This window comes from Schistocerca cancellata, chromosome 7, assembly GCF_023864275.1.
Source record: "Schistocerca cancellata isolate TAMUIC-IGC-003103 chromosome 7, iqSchCanc2.1, whole genome shotgun sequence".
Taxonomy (NCBI): domain Eukaryota; kingdom Metazoa; phylum Arthropoda; class Insecta; order Orthoptera; family Acrididae; genus Schistocerca; species Schistocerca cancellata.
The window spans coordinates 291,550,843-291,570,430 of NC_064632.1; the positions used below are offsets into that span (position 1 = coordinate 291,550,843).

The 19,588-nt window shown below is 43.4% G+C and overlaps 1 protein-coding gene across 2 annotated transcripts in view; it reads left to right on the plus strand.

The window, feature by feature from the left end:
• Nucleotides 1-19,588, plus strand: part of LOC126092207 (lymphoid-specific helicase-like) — a 165,606-nt gene that overhangs the window by 127,841 nt on the left and 18,177 nt on the right. For both annotated transcript variants that reach the window (XM_049907697.1, XM_049907696.1), the window contains exons 14-15: nucleotides 18,436-18,595; nucleotides 18,976-19,086. In XM_049907697.1, the coding sequence (XP_049763654.1) occupies nucleotides 18,436-18,595; nucleotides 18,976-19,086 (271 nt within the window). The remainder of the gene's footprint in view (nucleotides 1-18,435; nucleotides 18,596-18,975; nucleotides 19,087-19,588) is intronic.

A 19,588-nucleotide genomic window follows, 5' to 3' on the forward strand; every position in this document is an offset into this window, starting at 1 on the left:
GATATGATTTTCCTCAAGCCATGTTGTTAGGACATGTAACAGGTTTTACATCAGAGGACTGAGTAAAATATTGTAAAGGTTGGGACATGACCCCTACTGTGACGGATGAATTGGCTGCAGACAAGTCAGGATGGAGGGCAATTTCCCTGTCTGGATGCAGATGGCAGAGTTGGTGCTTACTGGAATCGCTCTTGGGGTGCAAGCAGAGCTCACAGTTGGCATTATCATGACTCCAAAAGTTGTCCTTTGGTTTGGACCCAGGTGAAGGGTCTCAACCAAAGGCTGCATCAGTTGTGTGACAGTCTTGGCTGCAGATTTCTTGACTTGCATTACAGGATGGAGAATTGTAGGATGCCCCTTGTTAGGCCAGGGGTGCATTATCCTAAGGAGGGAGCTAATTGGGTAGCAGAATGCTTGTAGAGTTCACTTGAGAGTTTCCTGGGCTAGGCAGTATTTTGTCATCTGATGAAAACTTCTCAATTGATACACAGAGAGTGAAATCTGTCCACGTACAAAGTAAAGATACACCCCCCAAGAAAGTTGTCACATTCAAATTATTTTTGGAACCAAATGCTGGCTGAAACCCAAAGTAGAAACTTGGGAAATACTTAGAGAGGCTTAGAATGAATATCGAAAACACAAATTAGACACATATAAGAGGCGGGTGGGGGCGGGGGGTGCGTGTTCTTCATTGCAGGCAACAAAAATACTAACTTTATAAAGGTCAAAATTGAGTCTGTGAAGTTACCTGTACACAAGTATTAGACCTAGGTGAACACAAGGTAATTATTGGCCATTTTTACCAGCCACCTAATTCTGCCATGTCAGTTCTAGAATAATAAGAAGTATCTGCATTCTGTAGCACAGATATATGCAGATCATGCAGTAGAAGTTAGAGACGGCTTTAACCTACTGAGTATAGACTGGAATGTCTATGGATTCATTTCAGGTGTTATGAATTGGCGGTCTTCTGAAGTTCTTTTGAACACTTTTTGAAAAAACTTTCATGAGCTGCTAGTTAGACAGCCCACAAACAATGGAAATATTTTAGACCTTGCAGTTGCAAATGGGTCTGACATTATTGACAGTGCCAGTATAGACAGGGATTAGTGATTATGATGTCATCATAGAGACGATGGTTACTAAAGTCAATAAACCCATCAAGAAGGCTAGGGGAGTATTTTTGCTAGAAAGAACACACAAGCAGCTGTTATCATCCAACTTGGGCAATGAATGTACGTAATTTAGTTCCAATATGATGGATGTAGAGGACAATGGACAAGTGTAAACTGATTTTATATCGCTGTGGAGAAGTATGTGCTGAGTAAGTTTATTAAGGATGGCAAATACGCATTGTGGTTTAATAACAAAATTCTAAAATTATTGAGGAAGCAGAGACCTGTTGCACTCAGTTCAAAAAAGAACACAAATAACGCTGCAAAAGTTAGTGTAAATTTGTGTGTCTGTAAACTGATAGATGCGCATAGCATGCAACATCCACTGTCCTACCTTAGCAAAAGACCTTACCAAAAATCCGAGAAGATTCTGATGCTATGAAAACTTAAGCTGGTCAAAGGATTCTATCCAGTCACTCATTGCGCCATTGGGTTTGGTAATAGAAGACAGGTATAGGAAAGCTGAAGTTTTAAATTTCACATTTAAGAAATTAGTCATGCAGGAGGATCACATGAACTTACTGTCGTTGGAACATCACACAAAGTCCTGTACGGATAACATTGTAATAGACATTCTTGGTGTAGAGAAGCAACTGAAAGAGTTGAAAACAAATAAGTTGCCTGGTGTGGATCGAACCCCAATTCAGTTTTACAGAGAGTATTCTATGGCTTTGATCTTTTATTTAACATGCATTTATTGCAAATCTCTTGCTCAGTGCAAAGTCGCAAATGGCTGAAAAAAAGATCCTTAACATAGCTTCACTGCAGAATTCTTGAATATATTCTCAGTTTGAATATAATAAATTTCCTTTTGAAGGAAGAACTTGTCCACATATTTAGAAAGTGTTGCTCATGTGAAACCCAGCTTAGCTTGTGCTTTCCTCACAATATCCTGCAAACCACGGATGAAGGGTAACAGGCAGATTCCATATTAGAGATTTCCAGAAGGCATTTGACACAGTGCCCCAATGCAGACATGAGAGTGGCTCAAGACTTCTTTTATAAAACCCAGTGAAATGTCCTGGACGGCAGGTGTTCATCAGAGACAAGGTTAACGTCAGATGTGCCCCAGGGAAGCATGATGGGACCACTCTTGTGGTCCATACATGTAAATGCTCTGACAGAATGAGGAGCAATGTGCAGCTGTTTGCTGGTGCTGTGGTATATGTGAAGGTATTGTTGAGTGACTGCAGGAGGATGCAAGATGACTTGGACAACATTTTTGGTTAGTGTGATGAATAGCAGCTTGCCTGAAAAGTAGAAAAATGTTAATTAATGTGTTTGAGTACCAAAAAAAAATCCATATTGTTTGAATACAGCATTAGTAGTGTGCTGCTTGACACTGCCATGTAGATTAAATATCTAAGTGTAATGTTGCAGAGCAGTATGAAATGAAACGATCATGTAAGCACAGTAGTAGAGAATGCAAATGATGGACTTGGCTTTATTGGGAGAATTTTAGGAAAGTGTAGCACATCTGTAAAGGAAACTGCATACAGAACACTTCGATGATCCATTCTTGAGTACTGCTAGAGTATTTGGAATACTCACCATGTCAAATTAAAGCAAGTTTAAGTTGATAATTTGTACCAGATCGGGATTTGAACATGGGTCTCCCGCATACTAGGCAGATGTTCCGACATGTTCCGACCAGTAAGCCATTTGGACACAGTGGTCATAGCAGCTGCACGGGCTACACTAGCACCCTTCAAATCCCAGTCTGATACGAATTTTCAACTTTCCCCATTGATCTCAGGCAATGCCCGCTCACGCACCAGATAGTGTCTTGTGGAGTGTGTATGTGTATATGGGGTGGAGAAAAATTGTCACAAAAATTTTAACCCTGGATAACTGGTGCTAGTAGGAACTGAAATTACTGACGATGTGTAGGTCGACAACACACCATTTTTAAACTATGGAAACTTGGTGCCACGCACTCCAGTAGGCCGTGTGATTGTCCTGTTGCCATTCTTCGATTGACGAGCAGCGCTATGGTTGTCGATTCACACGTACAAAGGTCCCTCGCACTGTTGCTGCCCCAACTTGATACACACAAGTGTCGATTAGGTGTTGCTGTTTGTCTCATCTCACGTCAGAGGCATTCACATGTAAGCTTTGCTTCGGAGGACACACGTCACCTGCGATTTAGTCATACAGTAAGCATGGCGACACAGTATTCGTTTGAAGAACAATGAGGTATTGTTTTTGTTTATGGACTATCTGACAGTAATGCGCATGAAGCTAGACGGTTGTATGAGGAATGGTACCCAGCAAGATGCCGCCCACACCTGCAAACGTTTACAGCAATTCACCAGTGACTTGGCAAAACAGGCTTGTTAGCGGAATATCATGGTGATGCTGGAAGACCTCGAACACGACGGGATGCTTCATTTGAAGAGACTGTTCTCGAGTGCTTCGAGGAAGCACCTGCAGCAAGTACTCGATTGGGTGGACACGACACGGGGGTCACCCATCGGTTAGTTTGGGAGGTTTTGAGGGATGACGGCCAGCATCCATTTAGTTGCCTCCCTGTTAAAGACCTAAATCCTGTGGCGGAGTATGAACACAGGCTAGGGTTTTGCCGGTGGTTTGCAAGATCTCTACTTTCCCAACATTGTGTTGTTTATCGGTGAGTACACCTTCCATTGGGATGACCTTTACAACACTTGAAACATTTGTTACTGGGCAAGGGGAAACCCTCAGGTCACGTACGTCCACGGACACCAGGAACAATTTTCGCTCAATATTTGGGCAGGCATTGTGGGTGACCATCTCATTGGGGCAGTCTGTCTACCTCCTCGACTTACCAGGGCAAATTACCTTCACTTTTTGCAAGAAAATCTACCTGACCTGCTGGAAGGTGCTAAGGCTACGCATGTGGTTGCTGCATGGTGGGGCGCACACATTCACGCCACCAGACTTTTTCCTGTGGGATTCTTCAAGGTTCTAGTTCACCCAACCTGACGCAAACCACCTAGAAACGAAGAGAAATCTACATCTACATCTACATCCATACTCCGCAAGCCACCTGACGGTGTGTGGCGGAGGGTACCTTGAGTACCTCTATCGGTTCTCCCTTCTATTCCAGTCTCGTATTGTTCGTGGAAAGAAGGATTGTCGGTATGCCTCTGTGTGGGCTCTAATCTCTCTGATTTTATCCTCATGGTCTCTTCGCGAGATATACGTAGGAGGGAGCAATATATTGCTTGACTCCTCGGTGAAGGTATATTCTCGAAACTTCAACAAAAGCCCATACAGAGCTACTAAGCGTCTCTCCTGCAAAGTCTTCCACTGGAGTTTATCTATCATCTCCGTAATGCTTTCGTGATTACTAAATGATCCTATAACGAAGCGCGCTGCTCTCCGTTGGATCTTCTCTATCTCTTCTATCAACCCTATCTGGTACGGATCCCATACTGCTGAACAGTATTCAAGCAGTGGGCGAACAAGCGTACTGTAACCTACTTCCTTTGTTTTTGGATTGCATTTCCTTAGGATTCTTCCAATGAATGAATCACATTCAATATGCCGCCAATCACATCAGGGCAATGCCAAGAATCTTTGAAAGAGTTCGACAAAACACCTTTCGTTGTTACCAAACTTACGTTGTCAGGGGGTTGCCAGTTTGAGCTTCTGCTTTAAGGGGAGTTGGAATGCCCTATCCCGAAAATTTTAAATTTAGTGACTTTGCTTCCCTGTATTTCAGAAACCACTGTGGCCATTGACATAAAACATCTACAGGACATTAAACTATATGTTCTGAGTCTACTGAACTACAATAATTGTGTTTCAGCCACTGCTTCCAGAAATACAATTTTTTAATTACACTGTTAAAATTTTGTGTACTTTTCGTATGTTATCCTAAATAATTTTAATTATACATAACATTATGTTCTTCTTTTAGTTCAGTAGACTCAGGATATGTATGTTATTACTTCCTGAAAATTTGAATACTGTACTCGAAATGTTTTCTGAGATTTAAGGGAAAATGCAACAGAAAATGTAAATTTTCAGGAATGGCTTCTAAAGTTTCAAAATACTGTAACTCACTTAATATATGCTTAATTTTTTATTTTTAGTCACTCAGAAGCACCCAGCACCATACTGTGTATCATCATCTTGATCTTATCAATTTTTTTCTTCTTTTGTTTCTGGGCTCATTAGTGGCCAACTGTGCTGCATACTCTGCTTTATCACTGTGAACCTTGCCCATCCATTCAAGTTCTCTGATGCAGTTTGCTGCAGGATTAATTCCCTTATGCTCTAGCACTTTCACCCTACCAATGTTGCCATCATAAAAAGCAATGACAACATCACTGACTCCCCCCCCCCCCCCCCCCCCCCCCCCTTTACTGTCTTCATTCCAACAAAAACCTTTTTTGGTAAGCAAGTCCCTATAAGATGATGGAACGATTCATTGGGATTTTGCGTCTGACCATGTAGACACTTATTCAGGATTTGCCAAGTCTCCATAAATAGGTTTTATGATATCGATGACAGCTGCTGGGATGGAATGGTTATGGCTGTATGAATTGTTTAAATTGTTCGAGTACTGGGCATTGTGGTAATTGCACCATGAATCGGGTCCAGGAGGGCAAATGTGGTGTACTGCTTTTTCATCAGTTGACAGTCTGTGGAAGAAGGTAGCCCATACCGCCTGCTTCTTTTTCAACAGATCCTCAGTATTATTTCTAATGGCCATCCCATAATACTGCTGTAGCTCATCAGTCATTTTGTCTGTCAGCCTGCCTCTTATGGTTTTACCATTAGAAAATTTCTAACAGCTCAAACTGTGTTTCAACTTCCTCAACATGGTGCCCATCCTCTTCTGGACATGATCAACACATTCCAATTTTTTGATTATCTTCTCACCATAAGGCTGAGAGGCGACTACACTGTTATATGCTTGTGAGTCTCCATTATCTAACAACTTAGTGTAACACACTCCCCTTTCATTCACAGATCGACTACAAATTTCAATACCTGCAAAGGCCTCCATGTCAGCTCTTGTTCCTTCATAATTTCTGTCACAGATATGCCCTTCTTCATTCCCTGATCTACACTTATAACAATGTTTGGTTAAAATTTGGAAATCTATTACCTTTTCAGTATCCACACTGGTCACCATAGCAGCAGAATTCTTAGAACTGTAGCCGTGCTTAAGTGCCATCAAAAGCTACTGTTATGTCAGTCATCCCATCATTTATTTCAACAGCTTCATTTGCAGCACCCTTCATTGGCTCACATGCAACAGATTCCACAGCAGCTCCAATAAATCCTGCATACTTACCAATTTTGCAAGGTGGACGTAGCATATTCATCACGGCACACATTGTTTCTGCTGCAGTGTGTCCTTTTCCAATAGCTCTCAACCCATAAAACCACCTAACATTTACTTCAAAATAATTATCTTTACACTTATCAGAATTCTAAAATGAATGAGTATAATTACAACTGGCACAATTAATGATAAGTTTTCTGGCTAGTCCATTTCATACTTCAATGTCTTCATGTAAATTAACTGGCCCTCCACATATTTTAAAATATACACATTCACCTAATACCCTTCTTGATGATGACGATGAAGTCCAATACTCCATAACAGAGCGTAGGGGACGGTGCGGGAGACCCGCATCTCCATACTAGGCAAGGTACTAGTGGAGGTGGTTTGCCCTTGCCTTCCTCCAACCATAATGGGGATGAATGATGTTGATGAAGACGACACAACACCACCCAGTCATCTCGAGGCAGGTGAAAATCCCTGATCCCGCCAGGAATCGAACCCGGGACCCCATGTTCGGGAAGCGAGAACACTACCACGAGACCACGAGCTGCGGAACACCCTTATTAGGATCTGTAAATCTATGAGAATATAACATAACTTCCCATTTACATCACTTTCGTTTTGAGAAAACTGTGTATCACAACATTTTATTTTAATCTTCGAAGCACTAATGGGTGTTTCTCTAGATACTGATCAGTTTGCATGTATTTCATTGTCTGTAACTTCGCATGTCACATGTTGAACACAGTGTTTCCCCTTATTTGAAAATCTATTACCATGAAACCCACGTTTCTTAAAAACACTTCATTTTGGCGTCATACTTTATTTTTTGAGAGGTTTACCAGTCTATTCATCACTTTTCCTTGGAAAAAAAGGTTAGCACTTAGACATACAACGCGTGTTTATACTATGAAACAATGCGATACTGTTTTTGACAGTGCTACCAATACAAACATGTAATTGAACCTTTATAACACAGCAATCCACAGCCTTCTGTATAAAAAATGAACGATTTTATTAGATCTTCAGGTAATGCATATAAAAACTTTAACATTTTCAACTAAAATAGATTATATTTAAAACAAATAAAATATTTCCGATGTGAGTTTATAAGTGATATATATTTATCATTTTATTCAGAAAATTGCAAATTTTATAATCAGGTAAAAACCTGAAAATGTGAAAAAAAAAATTCCCGTTTTAATTCCCCTTAAGTAAACAATGTCCTAGCTACAAAAATGGCCCTTTTTTAGGGCCGACACAATTTGTAAAAGACAGTCTGTACTGTAACTAACAGCTGTTGACGAGTTAGTTCTTGGTACATCTTATAATGAAATTACGGTGGATGTGTTCAGATCCCGGCGGATTCGCCCCCAGAGTGGAAGGCTAGCGCACTACCACCGAGCATGCGAGCTGACTTGGATTCACTGCGATCTCTGGCAAGCAAAGCATTCGTGGTTATGGGTTGTCCAGAGCATCTGGCAACAGCACAATCCCACGGTCAATCGGAATGTGTGGCACCAAGTGTCTGTAATTTAAAAATTATGCGTTGTCAACCTACACAACATTTGTAGTTTTGGTTCCTCCTGGCATCAGCTATCCAAGGTTAAAATTTCACGTGACAATTTTTCTCCACCCTGCATGGATAGGGTGGTAGCTGGAGAAAAGGTTGTTGTCCTATGTAGTGTTGTCTGCCATGGTTGTGTAGCATGCCAATTTTAGCAATTGTCCACAAGGAAAGCAGCACAAGCTGGTGCTGGCAGCTGCTGGCATCAGTGCGATGCCAAGACCTGTCACAAGGCGGTGTGCTTCTGGTGAGTGAAGACTGAGGCTCCTCATTGCTCAGCCACTTTTGGCCTCAGGGTACAATGTACTGTGAGATAAGGTCTTCAAACCCTGGTGCCCAAAGATGAAGATTGAAGATGATGGCGTGTGTTGCCCATCCTTTCCTGCTTCCCCATGTGATGTTCGACAAAGGTGTAGGCCCACACAGGAATAGCAACAGTGTAGCTGGGCAACTAGCTACCCCAGGCTGTGACTCACCAGGAAGACTTTTACCAGCAGAAGGAAGTCACCCAGCGGCTGACCCATCTGTTTGACAGTACCAAGTTGATTGCATAACGAATTTAGTTCAGGAATTTAGCACAGGCGGAAGCCTGCAGGTACTATTTGTATAGTCTGTGGATGGGAGGTGGCTGTTTCATCCTGTACTGCAAGTGTCTGTCTCTAGTTATCACCTGGCATAGACTGTGTCACACGGCTTATCACACACACCAGAATACTGCTGCACATAGTGAATGTCGAGAGTGAGGGTCTAAATGAGGTGGGATGTGTGTGAGCCAGGCTGGCTAGGGCTTTCCCCTGTGCCAACACTTCAGCCTGGAGCGCCATCCAGAGCCTCAGTGATCCGTATCCGGTTCACCCTTTCGTGCACCGGATCCAACGCTCTCTTCGGCAGCTGGTGGACGTCGGTTCTCCGGTTAGCTTTATGTGGGTTCCTGGCCATGTTGGTATCCCTGGGAACGAAGCTGCAGATGCCGCGGCCAAGGCTGCGGTCCTCCAGCCTCGGACAGCTTCTTATTGTGTCCCTTCGTCAGATTGTAGCAGGGTCATTTGTCGGCGCATTTTATCGCTGTAGCATGCCGATTGGCTGCACTTACGGACAACAAGCTTCGGGTCTTGAAACTTCCCGTGGCTTGGACGTCCTCCTCCCGCCCTTCTCGGCGGGAGGAGGTCGTTTTGGCCCAGTTATGAATTGGACACTGCCGGTTCAGCCATCGCCATCTGCTAACGGCTGCGCCGGCGCCGTTCTGCCCATTTTACAATTGCTGACGGTCCGCCACATTTTAACGTCCTGCCCGGATTTTAACACACTGCGTCTTGATCTTGGCCTGCCATGTAGTCTAGACGCCATTTTAGCGGATGACCCACGAGCAGCTGCTCGCGTTCTTCATTTTATCAACTTGACCATCCTCTCTAAGGACCTTTGATTATGCTGTTTTTGTTTTTTTTTAAATCCTACGCCTATCAGTCTGTCTTTTATCGTGTTTTCCCTTTTAGTTGCTGTTTTAAACTTGTGCCTGGCGTTGCATTCCTAACGTAGTCTGGGCGCTAATGACCATTGAAGTTGTGCGCCCTAAAACCACAAAAAAACTTTCAGCCTGGAAAGTTCAACAGGCTTGGAGTACCAAGTTGTAACTGTTTGATAATGATGACTTCATTTGTCCTGGTTTTCCTCACCAGCCAGCTCTTCCAGGTACACTGCCACAGTTGTTAGGTGTCCCAACTTCAGCTTTCAGAGGTGGGAATTTACGGAGACAGGACCTGGATAAACTGACTAAACCAGAGGTTGTACAGTGTTACAGGGAGCATGAGGGAACTGTTGTGGGTTGGCAGGAGAGCCAACACCGTATTATTAGAGGAAGCCGAAAGGCACGCGTTTTAGCTCACGCAGACTGGCGTGAGGTCTGGAACAGGACAAGGAAATTAGACTTTAGAAAAACGGACGTAGCTGGTGGAATACTTAACTTTAATCCATTAATGATGAGTGTCGCTCTTGACTGTACATGATTCAGTAGCAATAGTAACTGGTAATGGCGCCTTGCTAGGTCGTAGCAAATGACGTAGCTGAAGGCTATGCTAACTATCGTCTCGGCAAATGAGAGTGTATTTTGTCAGTGAACCATTGCTAGCAAAGTCAGTTGTACAACTGGGACGAGTGCTAGGAAGTCTCTCTAGACCTGCCGTGTGGCGGCGCTCGGTCTACAATCACTGATAGTGGCGACACGCGGGTCCGACGTATACTAACGGACCGTGGCCGATTTAAAGGCTACCACCTAGCAAGTGTGGTGTCTGGTGGTGACACCACATTTCTTCCCCGCAAATCGACGCACGGTTGTGGCATAAGGCTTCCGCCCGCCGTGGGGAGGACCCCATGTTGACGTATGCGACGAGGTGGGGAGCCTAACAACAGGTGAGGCTGTGCCACCCGCACCCTGCCATTCGGACCGTGGTGTATGCGCCCGTAGAGAGACAGGAGGGGCCGAAGGGTCGACCTCCATCGGGCCGGGGCACCCGACGGGCTAAGACGACATATGGTCCGGAGCGGGCAAGAGTTCCATGTCGGAGGACAACTGGTCACGGGAAGCGATCGGCGGCGCGTGACCCAGGGAGGCGCCCGGCAGTTGCAGCGATGCGTCCACTGCGGGCGTCGCCGGCGGGAGCCCAGGCGGTGGCGGTGGCGGCGGCGTGTCGCGTCGCCATGGGGCAAAATGGAAGGCAACGGCGGTAACACCTGGGGCTGAGGCGAGCCAGTAGATGGGTCCCCAGGGCGCTGACCGGACGGCACCGTCGCTGAAAGCAGACGGGGAGCGGCAGATCCCGTGCGACGACAGAGGCGCAGCTGATTGAGATGCCGACGCACCTCACCAGAGGCCCCCAAAACCAGATACATAGCGCAGCCGAGGCAGCGAAGAATGCGCCCTTCGAGCCAACGCCGTGAACCTCAATAGTTGCGGTAGTAGACAACGTCGCCTGGGGCAAAAACAGGTGTCTGCCGCTGCACAGGAACCTGATGCGGCGGATGTAGCAAAGACATCAAGGTTCGAAGAGGGCGACCGTGGAGCAACTCAGCCAGCGAGCGACCATCTCAGGGCTGAGAGCGATAAGAGGACAAAAAGAGCAATAACGCGTCCTCCCAAGAATGCGACTCTTTCAACTTCAACATCTGTGACTTGAAAGTCCTGACCAATCGTTCAGGGGGACCGTTTGACTGTGGTGAAAACGGCGCGGACGTCAGATGTTGAATACCATTGGCCTTGCAGAATGACTGAAATTCTGCGGACATGAATTGTGGGCCATTGTCAGAAACAATAGTCTGTGGAAGACCTGCAATGCAAAAGATAGCAGATAACGCTTGGATGGTGGCAGATGGCGTTGTGGAAGACATCCGGACAACAAAAGGAAAATTACTGAATGAATCTACCACAACCAACCATCGAGCATTCCAGAATGGACCAGCAAAATCGATGTGTAAACGTTTCCAAGGGGAAGTGGCTTTTGGCCATGCAAAGAATTTCCACGGTGGTGCTGATTGTTGTTCGGCACACACCATGCAAGAAGAGCACATATTCGTAATCGCGGCATCGATACCGAACCAATTACAGTGCTGACGAGCAAGTTGTTTCGTTCTCACTATACCCCAATGTCCTTGGTGGAGAAGCTGTAAGACAGAGGACTGTAATGAATATGGGACCACGACCCTGGACTGATCATTATCAGAACGCAACAGCAAAACACCACCTCATACAAGAAGTCTCTCCTTGTGAGCAAAAAATCAGCGAACCAACGGATCCCCGATCCATGACTTTGACAAGGGCCATTGCGTAGCAACAAAACGCAGAATGGTAGCAAGGACAGGGTCAGTAGCTGTGGCTGTAGCTACATTACGAAAATCAATCGGAAACGATTCGAACACGTGTTTGGTTTCTGAATCAATGAACATGCAATCAAGTTCGGAGGAATCGAATGATCTATCCTCAGCAACAGGCACTTAGCAGTGGACCGATACAAGATATTGTAGCGGTACTGCGAGAGGAAAATAGACCAGCGAATGAATTTCTGCGCTGTACGTGGAGGTACAGGCTTGGTCGGATGAAAAAGCGATGTCAAATGTTTGTGGTCTATGATGATGGTAAAGTGATGACCATACAAGAAATCATGAAACTTTGTAACACCAAATACGAGAGCCAATGCTTCTTTCTCGATCTGTGAATAATTTCTTTGCTCAGACGAGAGCAATTTGGACGCAAAGGCAATAGGGCAATCGTGCGAACCATCTTTGTGCGCAAGCACAGCACCGCTCCCGAAGTCCGATGCATCCACCATCAACAAAAGTGGCTTCCGGGGATCGAATGGCGTAAGGCAAGTATTGGAAAGCAACGCCGATTTCAACTGGCGAAAGGCGCATTTGCATTCCGTCGTCCAGACGAACGGAACACCTTTACGGCGTAAGCGATGAAGCGGAGCTGAAATGGAAGAGGCGTGGGGAACATAGTGATGGTAATACTGAATTTTGCCCAGCACATTCTGTAGCTGCTTCAAATTCTGCGGCGAAGGTAAGTCTTGTATGGCACGGAGGTGCTCTGGACTGTGATGTATGCCTTGGGCATTGAGTACATGTCCCAGACAGGGTAAGTCATGAGCAAAAAACACACATTTGTCCTTCCGCAAGCGAAGACCATTTTGTCGCAAGACCTGAAATAATGTTCTGAGATTGGCTAAATGTTCTTCTTCAGTCTTTCTGGAGATCACAATATCGTCCAGAAGTTTGCTCCGTAGGGACCGACGCACAAACAGTTTGTATATATTGCTGAAACAATGCAGGGGCCGATGCACACCCGAATGGCAGTCGTTTGAGTCGATACAAACCAAGATGCGTGTTAACCACCAAAACGCGCTGGGATTCTTCGTCCACCGGTATTTGCAAGTACGCATCTGCTAGGTCCAACTTCGAAAAATATTTACCCGGTCACAAGATCCCATCCTCGTCGCCAATGTTGTGGGTTGGCAGGAGAGCCAACACCGTATTATTAGAGGAAGCCGAAAGGCGCGTGTTTTAGCTCACGCAGGCTGGCGTGAGGTCTGGAACAGGACAAGGAAATTAGACTTTAGAAAAACGGGTGTAGCTGGCGGAATACTTAGCTTTAATTCATTAATGATGAGCATCGCTCTTGACTGTACATGATTCAGTATCAGTAGTAACTGGTAATGGCACCTTGCTAGGTCATAACAAATGACGTAGCTGAAGGCTGTGCTAACTATCGTCTCGGCAAATGAGAGCGTATTTTGTCAGTGAACCATCACTAGCAAAGTCGGTTGTACAACTGGGACGAGTGCTAGGAAGTCTCTCTAGACCTGCCGTGTGGCGGCGCTCGGTCTGCAATCACTAATAGTGGCGACACGCGGGTCCGACGTATACTAACGGACTGCGGCCGATTTAAAGGCTACCACCTAGCAAGTGGGGTGTCTGGCGGTGACACCACAGGAACAATTGACAGGAATGGGGGAAGAAAATACAGTAGAAGAAGAATGGGTAGCTTTGAGGGACGAAGTAGTGAAGGCTGCAGAGGATCAAGTAGGAAAAAAGATGCGGGCTAGTAGAAATCGATGGGTAAAAGAAGAAATATTGAATTTAATTGATGAAAGGAGAAATACAAAAATGCAGTAAATGAAGCAGGTAAAAAGGAATACAAACGCCTCAGAAATGAGATCGACAGGAAGTGCAAAATGGCTAAGCAGGGATGGCTAGAGGACAAATGTAAGGATGTAGAGGCTTATCTCACTAGGAGTAAGATAGATACTGCCTACAGGAAAATTAGAGAGACCTTTGGAGAAAAGATAACCACGTGTATGAATATCAAGAGCTCAGATGGAAACCCAGTTCTAAGCAAAGAAGGGAAAGCAGAAAGGTGGAAGGAGTATATAGAGGGTCTATACAAGGGCGATGTACTTGAGGACAATATTATGGAAATGGAAGAGAATGTACGAGGTGCATTCAGGTTCTACTAAGGCCTCCGATTTTTTTTCTCCGGACTGGAAAGAGATAGAAACATGTGCATTGTTTTAAAATGAGGCCGCATTCATTGTCAATACGTCCCAGAGATGGCAGCACCGTACGGCAGATGGAATTTTACCGCCAGCGGCGAGAATGAGAACTGTTTTAAATACTTAAAATGGCGACGTTTTCCTTACTTGAACAGCGTGCAATCATTCGTTTTCTGAATTTGCGTGGTGTGAAACCAATTGAAATTCATAGATAGTTGAAGGAGACATGTGGTGATGGAGTTATGGATGTGTCGAAAGTGCGTTTGTGGGTGCGACAGTTTAATGAAGGCAGAACATCGTGTGACAACAAACTGAAACAACCTTGGGCTCGCACAAGCCAGTCTGACGACATGATCGAGAAAGTGGAGATAATTGTTTTGGGGGATCGCCGAATGACTGTTGAACAGATCGCCTCCAGAGTTGGCATTTCTGTGGGTTCTGTGCACACAATCCTGCATGACGACCTGAAAATGCGAAAAGTGTCATCCAGGTGGGTGCCACGAATGCTGACGGATGACCACATGGCTGCCCGTGAGGCATGTTGCCAAGCAATGTTGACGCGCAACGACAGCATGAATGGGACTTTCTTTTCGTCAGTTGTGACAATGGATGAGACGTGGATGCCATTTTTCAATCCAGAAACAAAGCGCCAGTCAGCTCAATGGAAGCACACAGATTAACCGCCACCAAAAAAATTTCGGGTAACCGCCAGTGCTGAAAAAATGATGGTGTCCATGTTCTGGGACAGCGAGGGCGTAATCCTTACCCATTGTGTTCCAAAGGGCACTACGGTAACCGGTGCATCCTATTAAAATGTTTTGAAGAAGAAATTCCTTCCTGCACTGCAACAAAAACGTCTGGGAAGGGCTGCGCGTGTGCTGTTTCACCAAGACAACGCACCCGCACATCGAGCTAACGTTACGCAACAGTTTCTTCGTAATAACAACTTTGAAGTGATTCCTCATGCTCCCTACTCACCTGACCTGGCTCCTAGTGACTTTTGGCTTTTTCCAACAATGAAAGACACTCTCCGTGGCCTCACATTCACCAGCTGTGCTGCTATTGCCTCAGCGATTTTCTAATGGTCAAAACAGACTCCTAAAGAAGCCTTCGCCGCTGCCATGGAATCATGGCGTCAGCGTTGTGAAAAATGTGTACGTCTGCAGGGCGATTACGTTGAGAAGTAATGCCAGTTTCATCGATTTCGGGTGAGTAGTTAATTAGAAAAAAAATCGGAGGTCTTAGAATTTGAATGCACCTCGTATTTTGATTGCTCTCTTTTGTGCAATGAATTATTTTTCTCTTAATGATGAATTACCCCAAAATATGATGCCATGTGAAAGCAGTGAATGACAATGGGCATATTAGGCCAATTCACTGATCTGTTTATCACCAAAATTTGCAATAACCCTAATAGCATAGGTAGCTGAACCTAACTGATTCAGCAGATCATCAGTGTGTTTCTTCCAATTCATTTTCTTATCAATGCACACACCCAGAAATTTTGAATATCCTGCCTTAGCAACAGACTTCTGTTCATAGTCTGTATTTATCAATGTTATGCCATTATTGTACGGAATGGTATATACTGTTTTCTCAAAATTTAGTGAGAGTCCATTTCCAGAGAACCACTTAATAATTTTCAGAAAGACATTATTTAAAATTTCCTTTGCTGATTCTGGTTCGTTGGGTGTGATTACTACACTTACATCATCAGCCAAAAGAGCTAGCTTTCCATCTTCATGAATATAGAGTGGCAAGTGTTCAGATATATTAAGAACAATAAGGGACCTAAGACTGAACACTGTGGGACTCCATTCATGATACCTCCTCAGTCATAGGACTCTACTGATTTTTACAGACAATATGTGCTGTTAATTTCAACTTTCTGCATTTTTCCAGTTAAATATGAACTAAACCGTCTATGCACTGCCCCACTCAAACCACAATATTTAAGCTTATGTAGAAGAATTTCGTGATTTACACAGTCACAAGCCATTGAGAAATCACAAAATGTCACAATGGGTGTGGTTCGGTTATTCGGAGCATTTCATATTCGATCAAGGAAAGCATATACAGCCTTTTCTGTTGAAAAGCCTTTCTGAAAACCAAATTGACATTTTGTTAGTACATCATTTTTACAAATATGTGAAGCCAATCTTGAATACATTACTTTTTGAAGAATTTTGGATAAAGCTGTCAGAAGTGAGATAGGGTGGTAGTTGTTAGCATCAGACCTATTCCCCCCCTCCCCCCCCCCCCCCCCCCCCCTTAGTGGTTTCACAATAGCATATTTCAGTTTGTCTTGAAAAGTGCCCTGTTTCAGTGAGCTGCTGCATATGTGACTGAGAATCCTACTTATCTGTTGGGAACAAGCTTTTAGTCCTCTGTTGGAAATGCCATCAATTCCATTTACTTTTGAGTGATTTATTATTTTCCTAATTTCAGTTGGAGAGGTGAGTTGAATTTCAGTTCTAGCAAACTGCATAGGTATTGCCTCTTCTGTATACAGCCTTGTGTTTTCCATTGAATAGCTGGATCCTGTTTTCTCTGCAACACTTAAAAAAGTTTATTAAAGGTTGTACTTCTGAACTTTTGTTAACAAATTTTTCATTGAGTTTGATAGAAATACAGTGTTTCCCTTTTAACAATGTTCCAAATTGTTTTAATTTTATTGTCAGAGGTGCTAATCTCAGACGTAATGCACATACTTCTGGACTACTTCACAACTTTTCTTAACACAGTGTAGTGTAGTAGGTTTTATAATGTTTCATGGCTGTGATCTCAGTTTATTGTTTTAGTTGTGATTTCATCCAAGTATGTATTGTGGAATTTTGCATGTATTCTGGATAGAGGTAAGAGTCAGTGCAAAAATACATTCATTTGGAGCTCTAAGTTAACACTAAAAGTGTTCAACAATACACCTTCTGAAAATAAAGGGTTCTTCTATTGAAATCTTTTGTGGGAGTAACAACAAACTTCAATGAAAAGTGTGAAAGACATGAGATAAAAATAAAGCTTTTCTTCATCCTGTGTTTTTTGGACAGCTCATTTAACTGGTGTTTCCTTGCAGAGGATTGACTATGTTACATTTTGATAAAAAGTATTGTCTCAAAATGCATTGCCATATGATGTCTGTTCAAAAAATTCTGTAACATTCATAATTTTGCGCCATTAGTGTGTTGGAGCAAAATGCGATTGGCATTCCTGCACATATCTGTGTTTAATGTGTAACTACTGGAAGTTTCATTGTTGTATGTCCGTTAGTTCTTGTTCAGTGCTGTATTGAGTAGAACGTTGTGTTGCATAGTTTGCGAATATCAAGATGGCAGAGTTAGAGGAGCAATGTGTCTGCATTAAATTTTGCGTGAACCTTAAGAAAACCTTTAGAGACACATGAAAAGATGCAGGATGCCTATGGTGAAGAGTGTGTAAGTTATACCTGGTGTTATGAGTGGTTCACATGTTTAAAAAATGACTGGACGGAAGTTAAGAATGACCCTTCTTCAGGACGCCCTTCGATATTTACTGGTGTTGCCCATGGAAGGAACGTCAACGAAATTGTGCCTGCCAATGAAAGACTGACTATCCAAGATATTGCAGAAGAATGTAGCATTTCAGTTGGATTGTGGCATGAAATCCTGTGAGAGAGAAACGGCCTGAAATGTGGTGGGACAGTTCATGGCTCTCCCATCACGATAACGCATCCCCACATTCATCCCCATTGGTGCGTACGATTGCACAAAAAACAAAATGCCTGTGTTGCCGCATCCTTCGTACTCTCGAGACCTGGACCCTGCGGACTTTTATTTCCAAAGTTGAAAACCACATTGAAAGGATGAAGATTAGCAACAATAGACAAGATAAAAGAAAATTCACAGAAGGCATATCGCGTGACCCAAGAAGAGGCATACCAAGACTGCTTCTGGTAGTGGAAATGGCGTTTGGAGCAGTGTATCAACTGTGGAAGAGAGTTTTCAAAGGAGACCATGCGCAGTTAGTAAAAGGTAAGCTACAAAAAAAATTTGTAGATAAAGTTCCAGAATTTTTTGAACAGGCTTCATATTGTACATTGAAAAGTATGGCTGCAAATTTCTAGGTACCATGTGTAATAGGGTGGCTCAGGTTGCATCCCGTGATGCTGCTATTCTTATGATCTATATGGAGTAGTGTAATGTTACCTGCACATGTAAAGTTAAGTTCACTATCTTTCTTCATTCTTGTACTGTTAAGCTCAGAATCCTCCATTTATTCACTTGATGCTTATTTAGTTTAAGATATTACAAATCTGTCATTTAATAATGTTAGTGTAATAGTTACCAGCTTAAACGATGATGGGCACAGTTGTTTATTCAATAATGTTGTTTATAGAACCCACAAGTTGACCTACAGGCCCAAGACAGATGCCACCGCATAGGACAAACAAAGCCAGTTGTTGTTTATAGGCTAGTAACAGCAGCGTCTATTGATGAAAAAATTGTCTCATTAGCTGAGGCAAAGAGAAAACTGGAAAGGATGGTCATTCATAAAGGTAAGCAGCAAAAATAAATAAATTATCCATTTTATCTGGAACTTATTTCTAATTCACGAGCAACCAAAACTGGTACACATTCCATATTTATGTGCATTAAAAGTTGGTATAAGCGACTTGGACAACTTTTCATTTACTGTTGGTAAACCTACACAATACTCGTTAGTCTTCACTATTATCCCAGCTGTATTTTTAACATATTTAGAATAATATATAATCAGTCATAATTTGTATTAAGTAAGCCAACAAATCATTGGGGGAGGGGGGGGGGGGGGAGATATGGAGGTTTTTCTCAGTAAGTGTTCAAATTTGTGAAAAGATGCAACATGCACTAATATTTCTGTTAGAGCTGTTAACTAAGACATTAATTAAATTTATAGGAAAATTCAAAGGAAATGTAGAGCAGAAAGCAGATGTTGTGGATCTGGAGGAACTGAAAAACTTGTTGAATTCTTCTGATGAGAAAAAAGTGGTTCATTCAGAAGGATCTGGTGAGTTATTAGATTAGCCATATTTATTTATTCATAGGAGAGGTCCATGTTTCTGTCTTTTAAGTGACTTTTTCATCTATGTATTCATATGTTACCACAGCCGGTTGTAACACAACTAATCATAAACTTGGGCCTACTTTCTCTTGTGTGTATCTCTGTAATTACAATGCCTGACAAAAGAGTGAAGTGCGCTGAAGGGAAGGAGAAACACACTGAAACTTCATGGGCTGAGAGGATATGTGATATTTCAGTGAGTCAAATTTACAAAGAACTTCGAAGTAAGAGTCCATTTATCATACAACTTTACTCTGCCCCTAACCTGGAGACATGCACCGATTTGGTTGGGAAGGTACCACCCATATTCTATCAGGGACAGATCTTTGGATGTTGATGAGCATGGGAGTACCGCAACATCATGTAGACAGTTCGTAGAGACTCATACTGTGAATGGATGAGCATTGTCCTTCTGAAAATGGCACCATGAAACTGTCACATGAGAGAG